The sequence below is a fragment of the Pelobates fuscus genome, chromosome 5 (genome assembly GCF_036172605.1).
Source record: "Pelobates fuscus isolate aPelFus1 chromosome 5, aPelFus1.pri, whole genome shotgun sequence".
Taxonomy (NCBI): Eukaryota; Metazoa; Chordata; class Amphibia; order Anura; family Pelobatidae; genus Pelobates; species Pelobates fuscus.
The window spans coordinates 244,720,744-244,741,439 of NC_086321.1; the positions used below are offsets into that span (position 1 = coordinate 244,720,744).

The 20,696-nt window shown below is 39.9% G+C and overlaps 1 protein-coding gene across 2 annotated transcripts in view; it reads right to left on the reverse strand.

The window, feature by feature from the left end:
- Window positions 1-17,497: 17,497 nt before the first annotated feature.
- The window catches only part of IFT74 (intraflagellar transport 74), a 145,418-nt gene continuing 142,219 nt past the window's right edge, over window positions 17,498-20,696 (reverse strand). For both annotated transcript variants that reach the window (XM_063455182.1, XM_063455181.1), the window contains exon 20: window positions 17,498-17,782. In XM_063455182.1, the coding sequence (XP_063311252.1) occupies window positions 17,667-17,782 (116 nt within the window). In that variant the 3' untranslated portion in view covers window positions 17,498-17,666. The remainder of the gene's footprint in view (window positions 17,783-20,696) is intronic.

Sequence of the window (20,696 nt, forward strand, 5' to 3'; positions counted from 1 at the left end):
AACAAATATGTGGAAATAACACGGCCAGACACAATCACAAATCATACAACATTAAGGGATCATATTCGTTCACACCTGTGAATGTGGTGTACAGGATACAGTGTACAGTGTGTGACAAAGGTTGCTACATTGGAGAAACTGGCCTTAAGCTGCATCTCAGAATGAATCTACACAGACACGCAATCAAAAACCACAAACGTATATTGTACCCCTATTGGTCCTCACTTCACCCAGATTGTTCACTTCATCCAAAACTTCAGGATTAAAGGTCATAAAGGGAATTCCAAAGACTCACGAAAGACATCTGAGCCTTTTCTCCTTTATTAGATCAATTTGTATACATACATAGATATATGCAGCTATATACTTGCGTGCCCTGCTCTGCTGTTTTATTTTTTTAGCTAGTTTATTGACTCTTCCCTGTTTATTTACTTTTTAGGGATATTCTCAGCCAACCTGAACCTTTCACTTTTAGGCACATCTTCTGCTATTTATGACACCCCACACAACCTCCTCCCTCCCCTTCTCTAACATCAGTTGTTTTAAGTGTTTAACTATCAGATTGATCAGTATTGCTTCAGACCTGAGGAAGAGATGAAAACTCTCAAAAGCTTGTCTTATATTATGTTAGTCCAATAAAAAAGGTATGATTGCATACTGCAAACAATTTTGGCATCTATATGTAAACTAAGTGAATAAATAAATATGTAAAAATACAGTTCATACCTATTATCACAGATTTCCACAAATTGTGTGTATGTCTCTATATTCGTGCATATGTCTATCTGATCAGATATTCCAAACCCTAATTCATCTTAATCCACTCTATACAGTGTTCCTATTTTTTCCTTTCTTCCCTTCCCTCCTTCCTCTCTAACCATAACCCCTTTCATATTTAGATTAGCAAAGCATTGAAATGGTACTTTATATTAACTTTGGTTAAAAAAATATAAAAAATAAAATACCTCCAACTATTGATGTGGAATTTTAAAAGCCTTGAAACCTTAATACCCAACAAATTTCTGTGATAATATTTACTTCCTCTACATCCTATAAAAATTCCCTTTGTAAATAGACTCTTGCAGTACTTTCAAATGAAAAAGTGTGAATCTGTGTATATTGTTTACTTATAGTTTATTTCTACATCTACAGCTGCAAGCCCTTCTCAATGTATCCACTGTGCAGAAATGATCAGTCTATCATTTTAATGGTAGGTGTATTTAAACAGTGAGAGGCAGAATAACAAAAAACAAATCCAGAAAAATCCATGTCAAAAAAGTTATAAATTGATCTGCATGTCAATGAGTGAAATAACTATTTGACCCCTTCGACTTAGTACTTGGTGGTAAAACCCTTGTTGGCAATCACAAAGGACAGACGTTTCTTGTAGTTGGCCACCGGGTTTGCACACATCTCAGGAGGGATTTTGTCCCACTCCTCTTTGCAGATTCCCTCCAAGTCATTAAGGTTTCGAGGCTGGTATTTGGCAACTCGAACCTTCAGCTCCCTCCACAGATTTGGCTAGACCACTCCAGCACCTTAATGTGCTTCTTCTCTAGACACTCCTCTGTTTTCTTGGCTGTGTGTTTTGGGTCATTGTCATGTTGCAAAAACCATCCACGACCCATTTCAATACCCTGGGTGAGGGAAGGAGGTTCTCACCCAAAATGTGATGGTACATAGCCCCGACCGTCGTCCCTTTGATGCGGGGCAGTTGTCCTGTCCCCTTAGCAGAAAAACACCCCCAAAGCATAATGTTTCCACCTCCATGTTTGACGCTGGGGATGGTGTTCTTGGGGTCATAGGCAGCATTCCTCCTCCTCCAAACACAGCGAGTCGATGCCAAAGAGCTCGATTTTGGTCTCATCTGACCACAACACTTTCACCAAGTTCTCCTCTGAATCATTCAGATGTTCATTGGCAAACTTCAGACGGGCCTGTACATGTGCTTTCTTGAGCAGGGGGACCTTGCGGGTGCTGCAGGATTTCAGTCCTTCACAGCGTAGTGTGTTACCATTTGTTTTCTTGGTAACTATGGTCCCAGCTGCCTTGAGATCATTAACAAGATCCTCCCATGTAGTTCTGGGCTGATTCCTCACCGTTTTCATGATCATTGAAACTCCACAAGGTGAGATCTTGCATGGAGCACCACACCGAGGGAGACTGAGTTATTTTGTGATTCTTCCATTTGCGAATAATCACACCAGCTGTTGTCACCTTCTCACCAAGCTGTTTGGCGATGGTCTTGTAGCCCATTACAACCTTGTGTAGTTATACAATTGTGTCCCTGACATCCTTTGACAGCTCTTTGGTCTTGGCCATGGTGGAGAGTTTGGAATCTGATTGATTGCTTTTATGGACAGGTGTCTTTTTTACACAGGTAACAAGCTGAAATTAGGAGCACTCCCCTTGACTAGACCTTGCTTCGAATATACTCCGTTGACTACAACCCTTTGTTGCCTGTCATTCAGCCACTGCCTAACCCATTCAACAATGTTAGAATCCAAACTTAAAGATTGCAGTTTATTGATGTGCAACAGTGTCAAAAGCCTTACTGAAATATAGGTAAGCAATGTCTACTGCACCACCCTGATCTATTATTTTAGTTACCCAATCAAAAAAAATCAATAAGATAAATTTAGCATGATCTCCCTGAAGTAAACCCATGTTGTCTCTGATCTTGAAATCCATGTGATTTTAGATGTTCAACAATCCTATCCTTTAACATAGTTTCCATCACTTTTCCCACTACTGAAGTAAGGCTTACTGGCCTATAGTAGCCCGACTCCTCCCTACTACCTGTCTTGTGAATGGGTACAACATTTACTAATTTCCAATATTTTGGGACTACTCCTGTTAACAATGATTGGTTAAATAAATCCATAAATGGTTTTGCTAGTACATCACTAAGTTCTTTTAATAACTTTGGGTGTATTGCATCTGGCCCCATCAACTTATTTGTCTTTACTTTTTTTTTTGTAGTGCATAAGATGATAACAGGCGGTTGTGAGGTACCCCAAAGGCATTCCTCCAACGCTTTATAAACGGTTGAGCATAGAGGTATATAAGGAATACAGCACAATTCTTATGTTTTGGGGTAGTTGAGTAGTACATAGTAAAGGTTCACATATCTACGTCTGTCTCATAACTGAAAATGACCTCGCTGGCATATCTAGGCATGAAAGTTAAAATAAAACAAAGCTATGTATGCTGCATTTTATGAGCTTGTCCTTGAAAACGTTCACAAGTCAGCTTTAAAACATATTGAGTAACTAAGCAGTGAGACAACCTATCTACACAATTTGAGGAGCTGTTTTTGCCCGACTATGGCGTACAAGCTGGGGTTCTGCTGGCTTATGGCCACATAAGGTTGCTCACGGTCCATACTGGGTTTAAGCTGGTACCGGGAGGTTGGTGGCAGTATGAGCTTGAACAATGAGGGTAAATATATGCTTAGGTATGCAGATCATTACAACACGTGGTTCCGTATACTGCGCAATATGGAGCTCACGGTTATTGGTAGAAAGTCCAGGTTATTCACCCTACACCCGATGTGTGGATGGTGTTGCTGGCGTGATGGCCTTTGTGCAGGTCTCCGGCGGTGTCTCCATGCCAGGCCCTTCTCGCGGTGAGCCCCCATGGGCCGGGTGCTGGTGCTCTGCAGTGGAGTGTTGCGGGATCTTGTGGTCCCCCTGCGTGGCTTAGTCTCTTAGGTGGCGTGGTGGACTTCGTGCCCGTCTGGAAGCCTGGGGGTACCTTCTGGGTGGACCGGTGCTTTAGAGTACAGCATTCCGTTGGATGGGGTTTGTGGCTTCTGGGTTTAAGTGTCTGCCGGATCACCCGCGGAGCGCGGAGGGCAAGTTTGGCCCAGAACGCATTCAGTAGGTGGTCAATCCTCTCCGCTAGTGGGGGCAGTGTGGTGCTGGGTGCTAGGCTGCACGTGGCGTCCCACATAATTTCCCCCGCTTGGTCTGTCGTGCAGGTAGGGCCAGGTCGGCTCCTCGATGCTGGGCCGTTGCTTGTGGTTGCCGGGATGACCCCCGCCGGCATGGGGTGGGGGGAAGGTAGAGTGTCCTGGGGAGACCTCCAGCCGGGAAGGCTGCTGCAGTGGAGGGATCGGCCGCCTCTCTCGTACCGCCTGATCAGGCCCTCCATAGGCCTCGGGTCGATCCCCGGTGAGAGACTGTCGCTTGTGGTCGGATCTCCTGGCTTTTGTTGCTGCTTTAGGAGACTCCTTAGGCTGGGGCCGTTGAACAGGCATGTTTGAGGGTGTTTTCTCGATTATTTCAGTTGCTGTTGGATTTTTGCCTCGGAGCCCATGTAGTGTGCGACCATTCAGCATGGCTGCCAGGCTCTGCCCCCCCCCCCCCTTTGTCTTTACTTTTGACAGTTGAAATAGAACCTCTCCCTCTGTAAACTCACATGTAACAAATGACCCATTTGGAAGTCCCTCTCCTTCATTTTCATCTGTAAATACTGAACAAAATATTCATTGAGGCAGTCAGCTAGACCTTTATCCTCTTCTTCATACCTTCCTTCTTTTGTTTTTAATCTAACTAATCCTTGTTTTACTTCCTTTTCTTATTTATGTATCTAAAAAACATTTTATCCCCCTTTTCTACTGACTGCATTTCTCTCTTATGTGTGTGCTTTGGAGGCTCTTATAACTTGCTTTGCCTCTTTCTGCCTAATTTTATAGATATGTCTATCTTTTTTTTTATAGTTACAAAATGCTAACTTTTAGTTTTTCTTACTATTTTGGCCACTGCTGCATAGTACCACAGTGGTGTCTTAATTTTTCTGCCCTTCCTGATAAACCTAATGGAATTTTCTGTTGCTTTCAGTAGTGCAACTTTTAAATAATCCCATTTCTTCTGGACTCCATTTAAACTGCTCCAGTCTGATGAGGGCTCCTTTACGCATAATCTAATTTTAGAAAAGTCTGTTTTTCTAAAATCTAAAACTTTAGTTTTTGTGTGGTGTGATTCGGTCACTTTTCCTATACTACACTGACTGGTGATCACTAGATCCTAATCTTTCACCTACAGTACTATCTGATACTTAATCTCCATTTGTTACAAGTTGGTTCCTCAACGACTTGTTTTAGAGATAATCCCAGTAGAGAGTTTAGAATATGTGTGCTCCTGGCACAAGAAGCTGTTTTTGGTTTTCCAGTTTCCAGAAGATTAAAGTCACCCATGATAATAACTTTGCCCTTCATTGTCATTTTAGTTATTTCCTCAACTAGTAGATTATCTAACTCTTCAATTCGTCCAGGGGGCCTGTAAATCACACCTACACAAGTTAATGTGTGATTTCCAAATTCTAACGTAACCCAAACAGACTATGTTCGCCTCACTAACTTGTATTAGGCTAGATTTTATGTTATCCGTCACATAAAGGGCCATTCTCCCCCCTTTTGCCTTCTCTGTCTTTTCTATATAAGGAGTACCATGGTATTGCTTTATCCCAGTCATTTTTCTCATTATACCATGTCTCAGTAACAGCCACTAAATATACATTCTCAGTTGCCATTATTGCCACAAGTTCATGGATCTTATTCCCTAAACTGCAAGCATTTGTAGACATGACTCTAAGCTTATCATTTTTTAACACACATTACTTTCTGTCCTTGTTTTGGGGGGCAATTGGATTGATGTTTTATCACCCTTTTGTCCTCCCCCCCCTAGTTTTAATACTTCCTAGCAAAACCTCTTAACTGAACATGTGTTACCTTTTGAGAGAGATGCAAACCATCTTTTTTGTACAGTTAATTTCAATTCCAAATAGAGCAACCATGAGAAACAAAGCCAAATCCTTGCTCCCGGCACCATTCACCAAGCCACAAGTTAAAGTCCCTAATGCGCATCTGCCTGTCATTCTGAATGCTCTGCACAGGTAGAACTTCAGAGAATGACAGTGTGGAAGCAGCTTGCCGTATATCATAAGAACACAAAACACCCCCTTTACCTCAGAAATCTCATTACAAGCCAAATCATTTGTCCCAAGATGGATAAGTACATCAAATTCCCCTTCCTGCTTTGCTTGCTTAACAATATTACAAATATGTCTACTGTCTCTGTGAGCAGTAGCTCCAGGAAGACATCTCACAAAGCCACTATTGTTCAACTCCACACCTCTTAAGATAGAACCCCCCAACAACAACTGCTTCCTATCAGGCCTCACCTTGTCCTTTTTTGCCATTTAATGCACTCTTGCTCACCTTAGGCATAGAGGAGAGTGGTTCCACAAACTCTGTGCCTTAGCCTTTCTTCGTAACAAGACTACAATCTGAAAGTACAGAAAATGAATTATGTAGGGGTATCCCCCTGTGTAGGGGATGCCTTTCGTCCACATCGCTAAGTCTGCCAGATCCTACAGTAATCCATCTGCAATTCCTAGGACATCTCTGCGACAGTGTATTTGCAACAGTCCCAGTCTGAGTTTGTTTAACAGATAATTTACAAATCTCCGACTTCAAAAATGCAATCTCTTGCTGCAATATAGAAAACTGTCTACAGATTAGACAACATCCAAACCTCCAAAAAGTGGAGTGTGAAACAAATGCACAACAACTATTACACTGAACTAAATCTGCCATTTTATTGAGATGAGGAGTTTAAATCAAATTAATCTTACTTTTTGTTTCTTTTTTCCCACCTTCTGTGTACCTCAGATTATCTCAAGTTTATCTCCAGAATATCTCCAAATACACTTTGTAGCAGCACTTAGAAGCAGCTGCCAAGCTATATTCACTCATTGACATGCAAATCAATTTATAGCTTTTTAAAAACTTTTTTTCTGTTTTTTCTTTTGTTATTCTGTCTCTCACTGTTAAAATACACCTACCATTAAAATTATCGACTGACCATTTCTTTGTCAGTGGACAAACATTCAAAATCAGCAGAGGGTCAAATACTTTTCCCCCTCACTGTACATGTAATTATAAGTGCAAAATATTTCAGTAGTACACTATAGATAACAATGGTATCATTATTATAATAAAGTAATAATCTAGTAGCAAAGGTGAAAGGAATTTGGTGCAGCATCTTCTGAATTTCAATCTGTACCTTAAGGTTGCATCATTCAATTGAAGAAGCTTGTTGCAGAGACGGTTTGGGGATTGGGCCTTAAGATTGCTGTTTAGAGATTATGGGGTAAATCTATTTGGAACTAAATTTGTTGACAAAGAGGCCTTAGCAGATCCACTAATGTGCAGTTTTTTTTTCATTAATTTGAGAATTGTTGGTAATTTAAATAGGTTAGTCCAACCACCATCATTACTTTTTCTTTCTGAAGTGGCCATTGTGGTAGGAGTCTGGATGTACAGTGTTTCAGCTTGGAACACTAAACATCCACAGTTACAGTGGAACCTCGTAACTCGAACGTTCTCTTACCCGAACAATTTGATAGTTGAACAAAAAATTCAAGAAAAAAATGTCTCGGTACTTGAACAAATTGCACGGCATTAACCTAGTTGGTAACCTCGTTGGTAACCTCATTGGTATGACATCACCTGCTAGTGCTAGACAAATTGATCTGTCAGAAAACAGCTCTATTCTGTCAGCAGAGTTCCATTCTGTCAGTAAAAAGAGCTCCATTCAGTCTTCAAATAAAGCTCCATTCAGTCTTCAAATTGAGCTCCTTTAAGTCTTCAAATTGAGCTCCTTTCAGTCTTCAAATTGAGCTCCATTCATTCTTCAAATAAGGTTCCATTGTGTATTCAAATAGAGATCCATTGAGTCTTATATATAGAGCTTCATTCAGTCTTCATATAGAGCTCTGTTTAGTCTTCAAATAAAGTTCCATCCAGTCTTCAATTAGAGCTCCATTCATTTATTCTTCAAATAAAGTTCCATGGTATATTCAAATGGAGCTCCGTTTAGTCTTCAAATAGAGCTTCATTCACTCTTCAAAAACTCACTGTTGGTCCCAAGAATATTAGCCAACCCAAGAAGAAAATCCTGAGAACAACAATAGAGCTAAAGAAGTTATTTTTTGAAAACATGAAAGTGGTATCCGTGTCTCTGATCTGGCAATGCTGTAAGGTATGGCCATATCTACAATTTGCATCATATTAAAAATAGAGAAACCATCAAAGGAGCCAATGTTGCTAAAGGGGTAAAAGTACTTACAAACCAGAGAAGCCAGACACTAAAGAAAATTGTTTATCAGTGATAGCATTTCAGAGTAGATCATTAGTGAAAAAGCAAGATATTTGCATGTTGACCTCGTGAAAAATACCCCAAGAATTAATACTGACAGTGATGTTTTCAAGGCAAGTAGAGAGTGTTTTTAAAAGTTTAAGAGGAGAAGTGGCATACACATTGTGGTGTGGCATGGTGAAGTTTCCAGTGCTAACAAAGATGAGGCTGAGAAATTTGTTGAATTTCAAGCCTATTATAGAGGCAGAGGAATTTGTTCTCCAACACGTGTTTAACTGTGATGAGACAGGCCTGCTTTGGAAGAAAATGCCAAAGAGGACCTACATAACAAAGGAAGATAAATCATTGTCAGGAAATAAGCCAATGAAGAACAGGCTAACCCTTTTGTTGTGTAAGAATGCAAACGGGGATTTGAAATTGAAACCTTTGCTAGTCTACAACTTGGAGAACCCAAGGTTATTTAAGAAAAAAACTGTAATTGAAAGCAAATTGCATGTAATGTGAAAGGCTAACAGCAATGCTTTGGTAAACATAAATTTTTTTATTGAGTGAGTTCATTAGATGTTTGGGCGAAGTGTTAAAAAATACCTCTAAAAACAAAACTTACCAGGCCCTGCTTGTTATGGATAATGCTCCTGCTCACCAGTGTTAACTTTGGCTGCAAATGTCAGTTTAGTTTTAGTCAGTCTTTTGACTAAACAGTCATTTTAGTTTTAGTCGTATTTTAGTCATGTGAATTGTTTTGCTTCAGTCTAGTTTTAGTCGACTAAAATTGTTAGTCTACAAAATTAACACTGCTGCTCACCATACAGGCTGGGAGGATGAATTCAGTTTTATTCCTGTAAAGTATTTGTCCCCCAATGACTTCAGACACAGAGGTAACCCTTAGAGTTCTGGAAAAATCATTTTAATATCCTTCATTGCTTACACCTCATAGATAAAGCATGGAGGGATGTGTCTTAAAGGACCATGAACTCAGTCTGGATGAAATTGTGGCCAGAGGCTGTCTCTGAAAGTGTCTTTGAGAGTTTTGAACAGGATACTCCTGTTGTTGAGGATAGTGTGTCTCTGGGAAATTCAGTTGGCTTGGTGGTGAATGATGAATATGTGGAGCAGTTGGTGGAGGATCACCTGACCGAACTCACCACAGAAGAACTACAAGACCTTCAGAGGCAGCAGTAACAGATGGCATCTGAGGAATTGTCTTCAGAGGAAGAGGAGGAGGAGGGAAGGGAAAATGTTCCTAATGCACTGATCAAAGAAATGTGAACAAGGTGGGGTGAAGTGCAAAATTTAGTTGAAAAATATCACCCTGATAAAGCCACAAACATGTTCAATTATAATGCTATTCTTCACTTTAGACCAAGCATGTCAAACTCGCGGCCCACAAGGACCATCTTTGTGGCCCAACCAGCTGCGAGTACATGCTTGGTGTTATAGCAGAGTGGCACCTGCTTTCTCCACATTGCAGGTGCCTACTCTGCTAACACTTACCAGGTAGAAGATCCCCACACCAGCTCCCAAAGGAAGGGAACAATAAATTAAATGATGTGAGTGTAAGAATGTTTAAGTGTGTGTGTGTGTCTGTCAGTGAGTGTGTGTGTGTGTGTCTGTCAGTGAGTATGTATGTCTGTCTGTGAGTGAGTATGTGTGTGTGTCTGTCTGTGAGTGAGTGTGTGTTGGTCAGTGTTGCATTGGCTGCGACTGGACAGTGGAGTACCTGGAGGTGCATGGAGGAACGCAACGGCATGTGACATCGACGTGCTCCACCTTCACAGGGTTTTAAGAAGTAGCAGGATGATCAGATTTGGCACAGGGTGGTAAACGGGGGTGCTGGGGTTTAGTAGAGGGGGGCGGCTGGAATTTAGTAGAGAGGGAAGCTGTTTTTTTTTTTTTTAAATAAACCTATATTTCTATGAAAATTTAAGGTATTTCTTTTTTTTGCGGCCCACATAAACTTAAACCTTGTTTATGTGGCCCGTGCCAGACTTTGAGTTTGACATGCTTGCTTTAAACACATTTTAAAGCAGAGGCCACAGCAAGTCTCAATGGACCAATTATTAGTGAAGAAAAAGTTCAGTGAGTCTCAACCAGGTATCAGAGGTGTCAAACGATCCAGTGAAAAGTTACCTATTGTGATTAACATTTCTTCTCCTTTCCACTTATGCCATCAACTCTCATCATTACAGGTAAAGTGAATTCAATTTTCATTTCATTTACTATACATTGTGTTTATTATTTTTCTATATGATTTTATGCATGTAAAGTACTATTAAACTAAAATTTGTGTTAAAATTATGAAATTGTTGGGATATGGAACGGATTCATCTAATTTACATTATTTCTAATGGGAAATTTTGATTCAGTTTTTAAACAAATGGAATCTCGAATGTATTAAGTTAGAGTTCTGAGGTCTCACTGTTAAACCCCCCCGACACACGTGACGTAGATCGCCCAGAACTGTGTTTTGGGCTGCCTAATGTAAATTCTGTTAATATTTTATATCTATCATCAGCACTTGTGTCTCCCCTCCCTCCCTCCCTTCTTGTCTACAGCCCTCCTGCCTCCCTTATCCCATTTGATAATTTTTTTTTTCCTCCCGTCCTTCCTTGCCATTGCCTCTACCACTCCCTTCGCCAACTCAGAGTGTACACATGCGCTATGAGCTGGTTAAACGGTTTTGGATTGGATCGTTGCGTGACTCCCATGACATCACAAGGGTGTGTGCTGGTATGTAAAACTTCTTTTAAAAACAAATCTTGGTGGTGGATAAAGAATATAAAGAATATTCTTCTCAAACACAAAGAAGTGTTATTATTAAGGCTTTAAATTTGAAATTTTCACTGAATTCCCAACAATTCTCACATTAGTGAATAACCCAGCTATTATTAAATTAAATGTAATTTCATTGGGTTGTAGATTTTATAGTTTTATTTTTCTTATAGAAAAACTATATGTCTTTATAAAAGCATCGATCTTGCTTTTCTCTGCATCATTCAACACGAACAAACTACAATAGCTAGTTTAATACATTTAATGAATCTTAACCCCTTCAGGACAGAGTCAATAGTACACGTTCTGATCAAAACAAAACGTAAACAAAAACTGGAATTTGCGCTATATGTCTGTTCAACCGTAATTCACCGCTGTCACATTAAGTGCACCCACACTTATTATATAACAGGGCTTTCATTTCATATCAAATATTTATATATGAAACATAATTTATTATGAATAAAATTAAAAAAACTGTGAGAATTTTTTTTAAAAAAATTACAATTTGTAGTTCCGCCTCACATTTAAGCTGTAAATGTCATAATACTGCAGAAAAATGCACATATTTGTAATCAGCGATGTCTCACGAGTACAACAGTAACCCCCATTAACAGGTTTTATGGTGTTTTGGAAAGTTACAGGGTCAAATATAGAACGTTCCATTTTCAAATAGAAATTTGCCAGATTAGTAATGTTACCTTTGAGACGGTAGGGTAGCCCAGGAATGAGAATTACCCCCATAATGGCATACCATTTGAAAAAGTAGACAACCCAAGGTATTAAACGTGAGGTATGTTTAGTCTTTTTTAGTAGCCACTTAGTCACAAACACTGGCCAAAGTTAGCGTTCATATTTGTTTTTGTGTGAAAAAAGCAAAAAATGTATATTTGGCCAGTGTTTGTGACTAAGTGGCTACTAAAAATGACTGGACATACCCCATTTGCAATACCTTGGGTTGTCTACTTTTGCACATGGTATGCCATCATGGGGGTAATTCTTATTCCTGGGCTACCATACGGTCTCAAAGGCAACATAACTAATCTGGTAAATTTCAATGTAAAAAAAATGAAATGCAAGCCTTATATGTGACTCTCTAACTTTCCAAAACACCATAAAACCTGTACATGGGGGGTACTGTTATTCTCGGGAGACTTCACTAAACACAAATATTAGTGTTTTAAAACAGTAAAACATATTACAACAATAATATAGTCCATAAAACTGCAGTTTGTTTGTAAAAAATGCAAAAAACTTCACTTTTACTTAAAATATCATCGTTGTAATACAATTTACCAGTTTTAAACACTCATATTTGATTTCAGCGAAGTCTCCAGAGTAAAACAGTACCCCCTATGTACAGGTTTCATGGTGTCTTGGAGAGTTACAGGGTCAAATATAGTGCTTGCAAATTAAATTCTCTGCACTTTCTCCCTGTGTTGTCAGGCATGTCAATCAAATTTGAATTAATCAAATGACATAATTATGTTAAAAGATTACCTAAATATACACGTAGAATTTTAATATATATGCATTTATAGGTATTTAAATTCTACGTGTATACTAATGTAATCTTTTATGTAATTATATGTATTTATATATATATATATATATATATATATATATATATATAAAAATACTTTTAATTTATGTTACACATGTTTAATGATTTTTTTTTTACAGATCCCACCAGTAGGGGGACTGTCTTATATTTTAGACAGTCCCCCTGCTGGCAGATCCAGAGCCAGCTATAGGGGGCCATGTGATCGCTCTTTGAGAGCGATCACATGGCCCCCGGGGGCCTGATTTGCCGGGGGAGCCCTCCAGAAGAGGATCGCGGCGAAGGTAAGTAGTTGCGATCTCCTGGGGGCTTAAGCCGTTACGGCGTTCTATGCCCAACGGCATAGAACGACGTAACGGCGTTAAGGGGTTATTCACTAAAGTGATAATTTAAAGTGAATTAAGACTGCATTTCAAATTTAAGGCCAAAGTATACACTTACACTTAATGTCAAATGTGCAAAACTACTGCTTTTTTGCACCTAGCTACTGATGAGAGGACACTGAAAACTTTTGAACAGGACCTCTCTATAGATTCAGATTTGGTTGGATCAGTGTATTTCATTTATCTCCTACGTTCTTCAAGGGCTTTTTTATATAGAGGCTTCCCCCGAAACGCTGGTATGTTAACAGACATGGGGGAGCTCACCCATATCTGATGATTGTGACAAACCATCTCCCTCTCAGTACTTAGTTGTACATTTGGGAGGACACTGGTTACCTCTGTACAGGTCCTCTCTGTTTTATCTCATTAAGAAAGCCTCTTTTATTTCTGACGTGACAGGGGTCTATAGGATTGGGTTTAACCCCTCTCACGCTGGTATCTGTTATAGACACTTCTGGTGGGATCATAATATTTATGGACACACGCTTATCAAGATTTATCTTATTTGATATTTGTTCCCAACCGGAACTATAACAATTTTCCATTTATCTGTTTTGGTGGCATCACCACTTTTTAATATACTATTAAAAGTTATGTATTAACTATTTAGGGCACTCACCTGTCTCTGTTTTGTTCCTAACTACCTTGGTAGTTCCCTTAGGGTTATCCCCTTATAATTTGAGTGCCCGTTCTAAGCTTCCTATTTTTCCTCCTTTGTGTTCGCTTTAAGGCCAAAGTATCTGAACTGGAAGCATTGGTCACTTAGTGTATGTTTCAATTTCGGCTACTTTTACCTTAAATTTGAAATTAACTTTGAATTTATACATGAGTTAATAACCCTAATAATTATTATATTAATTTAAAATTTTGTTAATCTTTATTTCTGTTGTGCAAACAATAGCAAACGAGCTTGCAATGCCACAACAGCATTGCTAAGTATTTCAGGAACAATCATAGTAAAACAATGTCATTGCATGCAAATAAATGGCACAATTTTATAAAAGAGAAAATAATAAATCAAGCAAGGCATATGTCTAAAATGTGGGATTACGACAAGATTGTCAATCTGAAACCATCAATTAGACAAAGTAGGCTAGGAAACTTAATTATTTTAGTAATACACAGTACTAGTAATGAGTAAGTACAAAATACAGTGTAAGACAAGAGCACTGAATGCAGGAAGTAAAGCTGATTAAAGGTAAAGTGTGCTTGACTAATACTGTTTAAAGAGTAATGCCAGTGGTGGCAGCCTCGAAATACAAGCAGAAACATAATTTAAACATCAGAATTTACACCCTGTTCCAAATTATTATGCAAGTGATATTTTTCTCATTTACCTAAATAATTGATGTAAATAACAGTCAGCATAATTCTCATGTTATCAACTATTAAGAGTACAATTCAAATTTTATTGAACAAACCTCCTAATGATAACAGTATTTTTTTTAAAACATAAAAAACTTACAATGCACTGTTCCAAATTATTACGCACAGTAGGTTTCAAAACACTTTATGGGTTGTAAAGAACTGAAAATTGTCATTTGTTCTGTTTGCAGCATATTTACTGAAATCAAAAGCTATTTTAATCAAACTTATAACAACAAATTAACTTTTTAAACATTTTAACAGGTCACGTTACATTTTAACATAGGACCCCTTATTTGATAACAGCTTCACAAATCTTGCATCCATTGAACTTGTGAGTTTTTGGACAGTTTCTGCTTGAATTTGTCTGCAAGAGGTCAGAATAGCCTCCCAGAGGTAAACTGCCTCCCACCCTCATATCTTTTGCTTGAGGATGCTCCTAAGGTTCTCAATAGGACTGAGGTCAGGGGAGGATCGAGGCCACACCATGACTTTCTCTCCTTTTATTACCATAGCAGTCATTGATGCAGAGGTATTCTTTGCAGCATGAGATGGTGCATTGTCATGCATGAAGATGATTTTATTACGGAAACTTATTACATAGTTCTTCCTTCTGTACCAGGGAAGAAAGCGGTCAGTCAGAAGCTCCACATACTTTGCAGAGGTCATCTTTACACCTTCGGGGCCACTAAAGGGGCCGACCAGCTCTTTTCCCATTAATCCGGCCCAAAACATGACTCCACCTCTGCCATGCTGATGTTGCAGCCTTGTTGGAACAGGGTGGCCGTCCACCATCCATCCACTACTCCATCCATCTGGACCATCCAGGGTTGCATGGCACATTGGTTAGTGGTGGCCGGATAGAAGGTTTATGCTCAGTTGCAAGACTCTGGAGGACTCTACACCTTGATGTCCGTGGGACTCCAGAGGCACCAGCAGCTTCAAATATCTGTTTGCTGCTATTTAATGGTATTTTAGCAGTTGCTCTCTTGATCCAATGCATGGATCTGGCAGAAATCTTCCTAAATGTGCCTTTATCTGCACGAACCCGTCTGTGCTCTGAATCAGCCACAAATCTCTTAATAGTGCGATGATCACGCTTAGGTTTTTGTGAAATATCTAATGTTTTCATACCTCGTCCAAGGCATTTAACTATTTCACTCTTTTCGGCAGCAGAGAGATCCTTTTTCTTCCCCATATTGCTTGAAAATGGTGCTCTGCTTAATAATGTGGAACACCCCCCTTTAGTAGTTTTTCCTTAAATTGGGCTCACCTGGCAATCTAATTATCACAGGTGTCCCAGATTGTTTTCAGTGATCAAAAGAGCCCTGAGACACAATGACATCCATGAGTTAAACTGAAAAACACAATATTTAATCTTTGTGACACTTAAATAGAATTTGCATAATAATTTGGAACAGGGTGTAAAGCCTAAAGCGAGTGGACACGGCAAGAACGAGATCCACTGCATGAAGGAACCAATATTTAGTCACTTGGGTAATGTTTGGGGGTCTAATCTCACTGCAATGTGAAGTTTAAAATGCTTTTTATGGGACACACTCTTCATGTCTTGCTGCAATGCTGGTCAGGTCCCGCCCCCTATATCTTGATATTTTAGAAGATATCAGTTTTTTTTATCTGTCTGAGCAGCAATGTTGGGCAAGATGATATTGTTATTTGACCAACTGCTGCTAAACCTAACTTGCCTTCTGCTGTGATTGTTCTATGTGAACCTGCAGCTGCAGGCAAGTTAGGTTGAACAGCAGTTGGTCAGATAACCGTAGAATCTGGCCCAACATTGCTGCTCAGCTAGATTATTTCTTTTTTTTAAAGTGATTATTTCTAAAAAAAAATAAAAAATCCATATGCATCATATACATGCATTACATGTAGTACGTTAAAAAAAAATGAGATGAGCAAAATATGAAGACATTTGTCCTCTGTGACCTGAGCAACTCCAAAACAAGTGATTCCTGATCACTCATACCTTGCTGAGTTAACGACTTTTCTTTTTTGTTATTATACACTGAGCATTTTATTTCTAATTTTAATTATGTCAATGGTCGCTTCATCCATGCATGAAAGAAATGGCAAATTAAATATATTTTAGGCTTGTTTGTTTTTTTTGCCTCACTTGTAATACAGTTCATGGGATTGTTTAACTACTACTAACCAGATTATGTACTTCCCAAATTAACTTTTATTTTTGTATTTTTCTATGCAAACATCTCACTTTTTCTACTTTCTCTGTGCACTTCACTTTTAATACTACACAACATAATTCTCTTACTGCACACACAGTGTTCATATTGGTCGTCCAAATTTAGTTTTTGTGTGGGTGCAGCCAAATCTAGAATTTTAATGCCTGGTATAATGAGAAGGATTACAGTGATATATAATGGTCTCCTTTTTTTTACCAGTGACACTGTATTGTGTTCAAGAGATGTTTCCTCAATTATTCAAGCTAATTCACAAGGGATTCGGCTATAATTGAGGGGAGTCGCTGTGGGCCAAAAATCCTTGGTTCCAAGTTAATTCAAAGTGAACTTCACATTTACGTTTATAATATACAAAATGGAAAAATATTTAAGTTAGTAGTACTGAAGAGCTCTGTTATTTCGATGTGCATAGGTATTTGGGATTATGTGGTGAACATTTTTTTTGGTTTACTTTTTTTATTTTAGCAGATAAATACTGTAGAAATTGGTGCTGCCTAAGATCAGTTTGAGTTTGAGCACAGGGCTTATTTTTGTGTGCTTTTGTTTTCGGCATATACAAAAAACAAAAACAAAAAAAAAAACATTATTCAAACATATCAACATTTCAATGGGCGAAGAGGGACACTTTCATTTCAGTGATATGTGGGGGTGTCGCCAGTTCTGGGCTGTTCTGAGAAATTGTATATGCCTTACTCATAAATTATGTCAATAAAATGTAATTTAGAACAAAAACAATGTATCTTATTTACAGAATGATTTATAAACACAATTATTGTAGTTTAAAGATATATTATTGAGAGTATTATTACTGTGGAGTTCAGGTATAATATCAGACACAGTAAGAATATTTAGCTCCTATAAAAGCAAGATATAAGGATAGAAAAGAGGAATAGAGGAATTTGGGCCTAAAATAGGGACTGTATTTATTAAATAGGGACACTTGTGAAGTATGTAATATGCAAACTTTAAATTATGTACAACATACTCAATAAACAACCTTTTCCTTTTTGTCTAGAATGAAATAAAGTCACATATTTGTAATCACACCATTTATTTAGATATATAAAAAATACACATATAGATAGAGAAGTCATCTGCTTTCTGTTAAATACAACAATAGAAAAGTTGTAGTGTGCTTTCAGCCAATCTTATATTCTGGATTTGCTGAACTAGCTGGTTTGCAGGAAGGAAATGCTTCTCTTCAGTTCCTGGAGTTTTGCAGTGCCTCTGTAAGAGTTTTATTATATTCAACAATCTGTTTCATAACAGTCTTCATAACTTGCTTGTAGTCACTCTCCTGGCTTTTTGTAGCAATGACTGAATTGAGGAGTCAAGGAAAATGTATAAAAAGCAAAATAACAGGGGGGGACCACTAAGGGAAAGATGGGACAGGGGTGGGAGGAGAGACTACTAAAGGAAAGATGGAATGGGGGGAACCACTAATGGAAAGATGAAGAAGAACGCTAAGGGACAGGGGGAAGGGAGAGGGGAGGGGGGCAGGGAGAGCACTAAGGGTCAGGGGAACCTTAAGTGGCAGGGGAGAGACAGAAGGGGAGATCACTAAGGGAAAGGGGAGCAGGGGAGGGAACTAAGGGGCAGGGGAGATCACTAAGGGATGGGAGAGCACACCTCTTAGGGACAGGGGGAGAAGTGGGGATGAATCACTAGGGGACGGGGGAAGTGGAAGAGATCATAAAGGGACGGGGTGAGTGTAAGACACAGACAGGCTGAGGAAGGGGTGAAAGAGAAGCACAGAAGGGCTGGTAGGGGAGACAGAGACACACAGAGGGGCTTAAGAGAGAAAGACACAGAGTCGCTTGTGAGGAAGACACACAGAGGGGCCTGGGGGGAAAAGAGACACACCAAGGAGCTGGGACGAGTACGACACAAAGGGGCTTGGGGGATGAAGACACGCAAAGGAGTTGGGAGGATGTAGGAGACATACAAAGCGGCGGGGGGGGGGGGATGTAAGAGACACACAAGGGGCTTGTAAGAGATACACTAAAGGGGGGTGTAAGACACAAAACTTAAAGAAAAAATATACAAAAACAAATTATTTTAACAAAGTAAATATAATAATAAAAATAAAGAGTTGCTCCCCTCTCAGCCCCTATCCTACCCCACAAATACTCTTTCCGACTGCACACATGCACAGAAAAACACAATGCATCCCTACACACGCACATGCACAGAAACATACAATGCATCCTACACTCACACAGAAACACACCATGCTTCCCTTACACACACAGAAACACACAATGCATCCCTTGCACACATACACAGAAGCACAAAATGCATCCCTTACAGACACACACATGCTGCTTCTCTTAATGCATCTCTTACACACACACACACACACAGCATTACATTACATACACAGAAACACACCTTGCATCCCTTACACACACAAACGCACTGCATCCCCTATACACACACACACACTACATCCCTATACACTACCTTCCATAAGAACACAAACACACATTACATCCTCTACAATAACACATAACACGTCCCCTACACACATACACTCCACTCCCTGTGAGCGAACCCATGGGTGGGCCTTGTAGGCATAAGGCTTATGGGCTAGCCTTGTACGCATACTCACGGCCAGGCCCAGTTGTCCCAGACCGTGATCTTTGTAAGGGACCCCAAAAAATGGAGCTGCTTCCTGTTCATTGATTTTTGTGAACACTGCCTCCAGAGAGCATGTTTTAATACAAAATCAGTGGAGCCAGACTGCAGCCTAAGCCCATAATCCTCCTCTTGTCCTCATCTGGTGGTAAGTAGGCAATCCAGTAAACAATTAGTGGCATTAATTTCTAATTTACCTCACATTAAAGGGACACTATAGTCACCAGAACCACTACAGCTTAATGCAGTAGTTATGGTGTCTATAGCCTGTCCCTGCAGGCTTTGTAATGTAAACACACTACCTTTTTCAGAGAAAAGACACTGTGTGCAGCACTGGCGTTAGCTCATATGGCAGATCATATGAGTGGGGCACTGTGATGTCACATTTGAGTTAGCGTGATAATGAGGAAGTACCAACTCAGATTTACCATATAAACCTCAGAACCGAAGGACTCTAGGTGCTCTGGGTTTTCTGTCACCATAACCACTAGAGCGTGGTAATGTAGATATGTTATGGTTATGGTCATGGCCGGTGCAAGGATTTTTGTCGCCCTAGGACATAACCGGACCAAGTTTTTCCCTGCTCCAACAACTGCCATCCTGCTGTTCCAGCCACATGCGGTCAGAGACTCCCACGCCGATTGGTCCAAGTTCTCCCTGCTCCACCAACTCCCATCACGCTGTTCCAGCCACATACGGTCAAAGACTCCCAAGCCAATTGGACCAAGTTCTCCCTGCTCCAACAACTCCCATCACGCTGTTCCAGCCACATGCAGTCAGAGACTCCCAAGATGATCGGACCAAGTTCTCCCTGCTCCAACAACTCCCATGACGCTGTTCCAGCCACACGCAGTCAGACTACTCACCTCCTCTCCAGAACTGTCCGTTCGTTCCCGCCGGCGCTATGAGACCCCTTACCGGCTTTCCGGGCCTTATCCTGGACCAAACCTCCGTGTCCACCAAGTCTGGGTACTTTCTACAGTCCCCGAGAGGCCAACATTCTTGCCACACCTTTCAGTGGCCCCTGCCCACTAGTCCAAATCACATGAAGTCAAACCGTTGATATCCACTCTACTTGCCTCCATACATAACATCAACGATGGACTACAGAGACTGGAATCTCCACAGGCACTGACGCACATCCCAGCCACAGGACTCCCAAATCCCTCTCATGGTTATGTTATCCTTTCAAATCCCGCCCCTAGCACATCGGTTTACATTATTACTCCCTCATACTTTGTGTCCATGACCATACGCAAAGACATCTGGAAAGGTTAATTTAGTCTCCTTACGGATTGCCTCCCACGATGTCTTAGAGTACAAGTCTTACTACTACGATGATCTGTACGTCGTTCTATACACCAGAATCCCAGACTCAATCAGAAACTCACTATCCCAGAATTCATCCTAGCCTTCAGACTTTTGTGACGTAAGTGGCTCTACTTCTCCTCACCATAGAGAAGGTTTGCATCGACAACCTGGAGTTTTACCTCTAAGCAGAATGGATCTACAGTAAATGGTTTGCCAAATCATTTGCAGGGAACACCTGGTGAATCCTGGTATCATTACCACTACAGCATGCTGTAAAAATAAA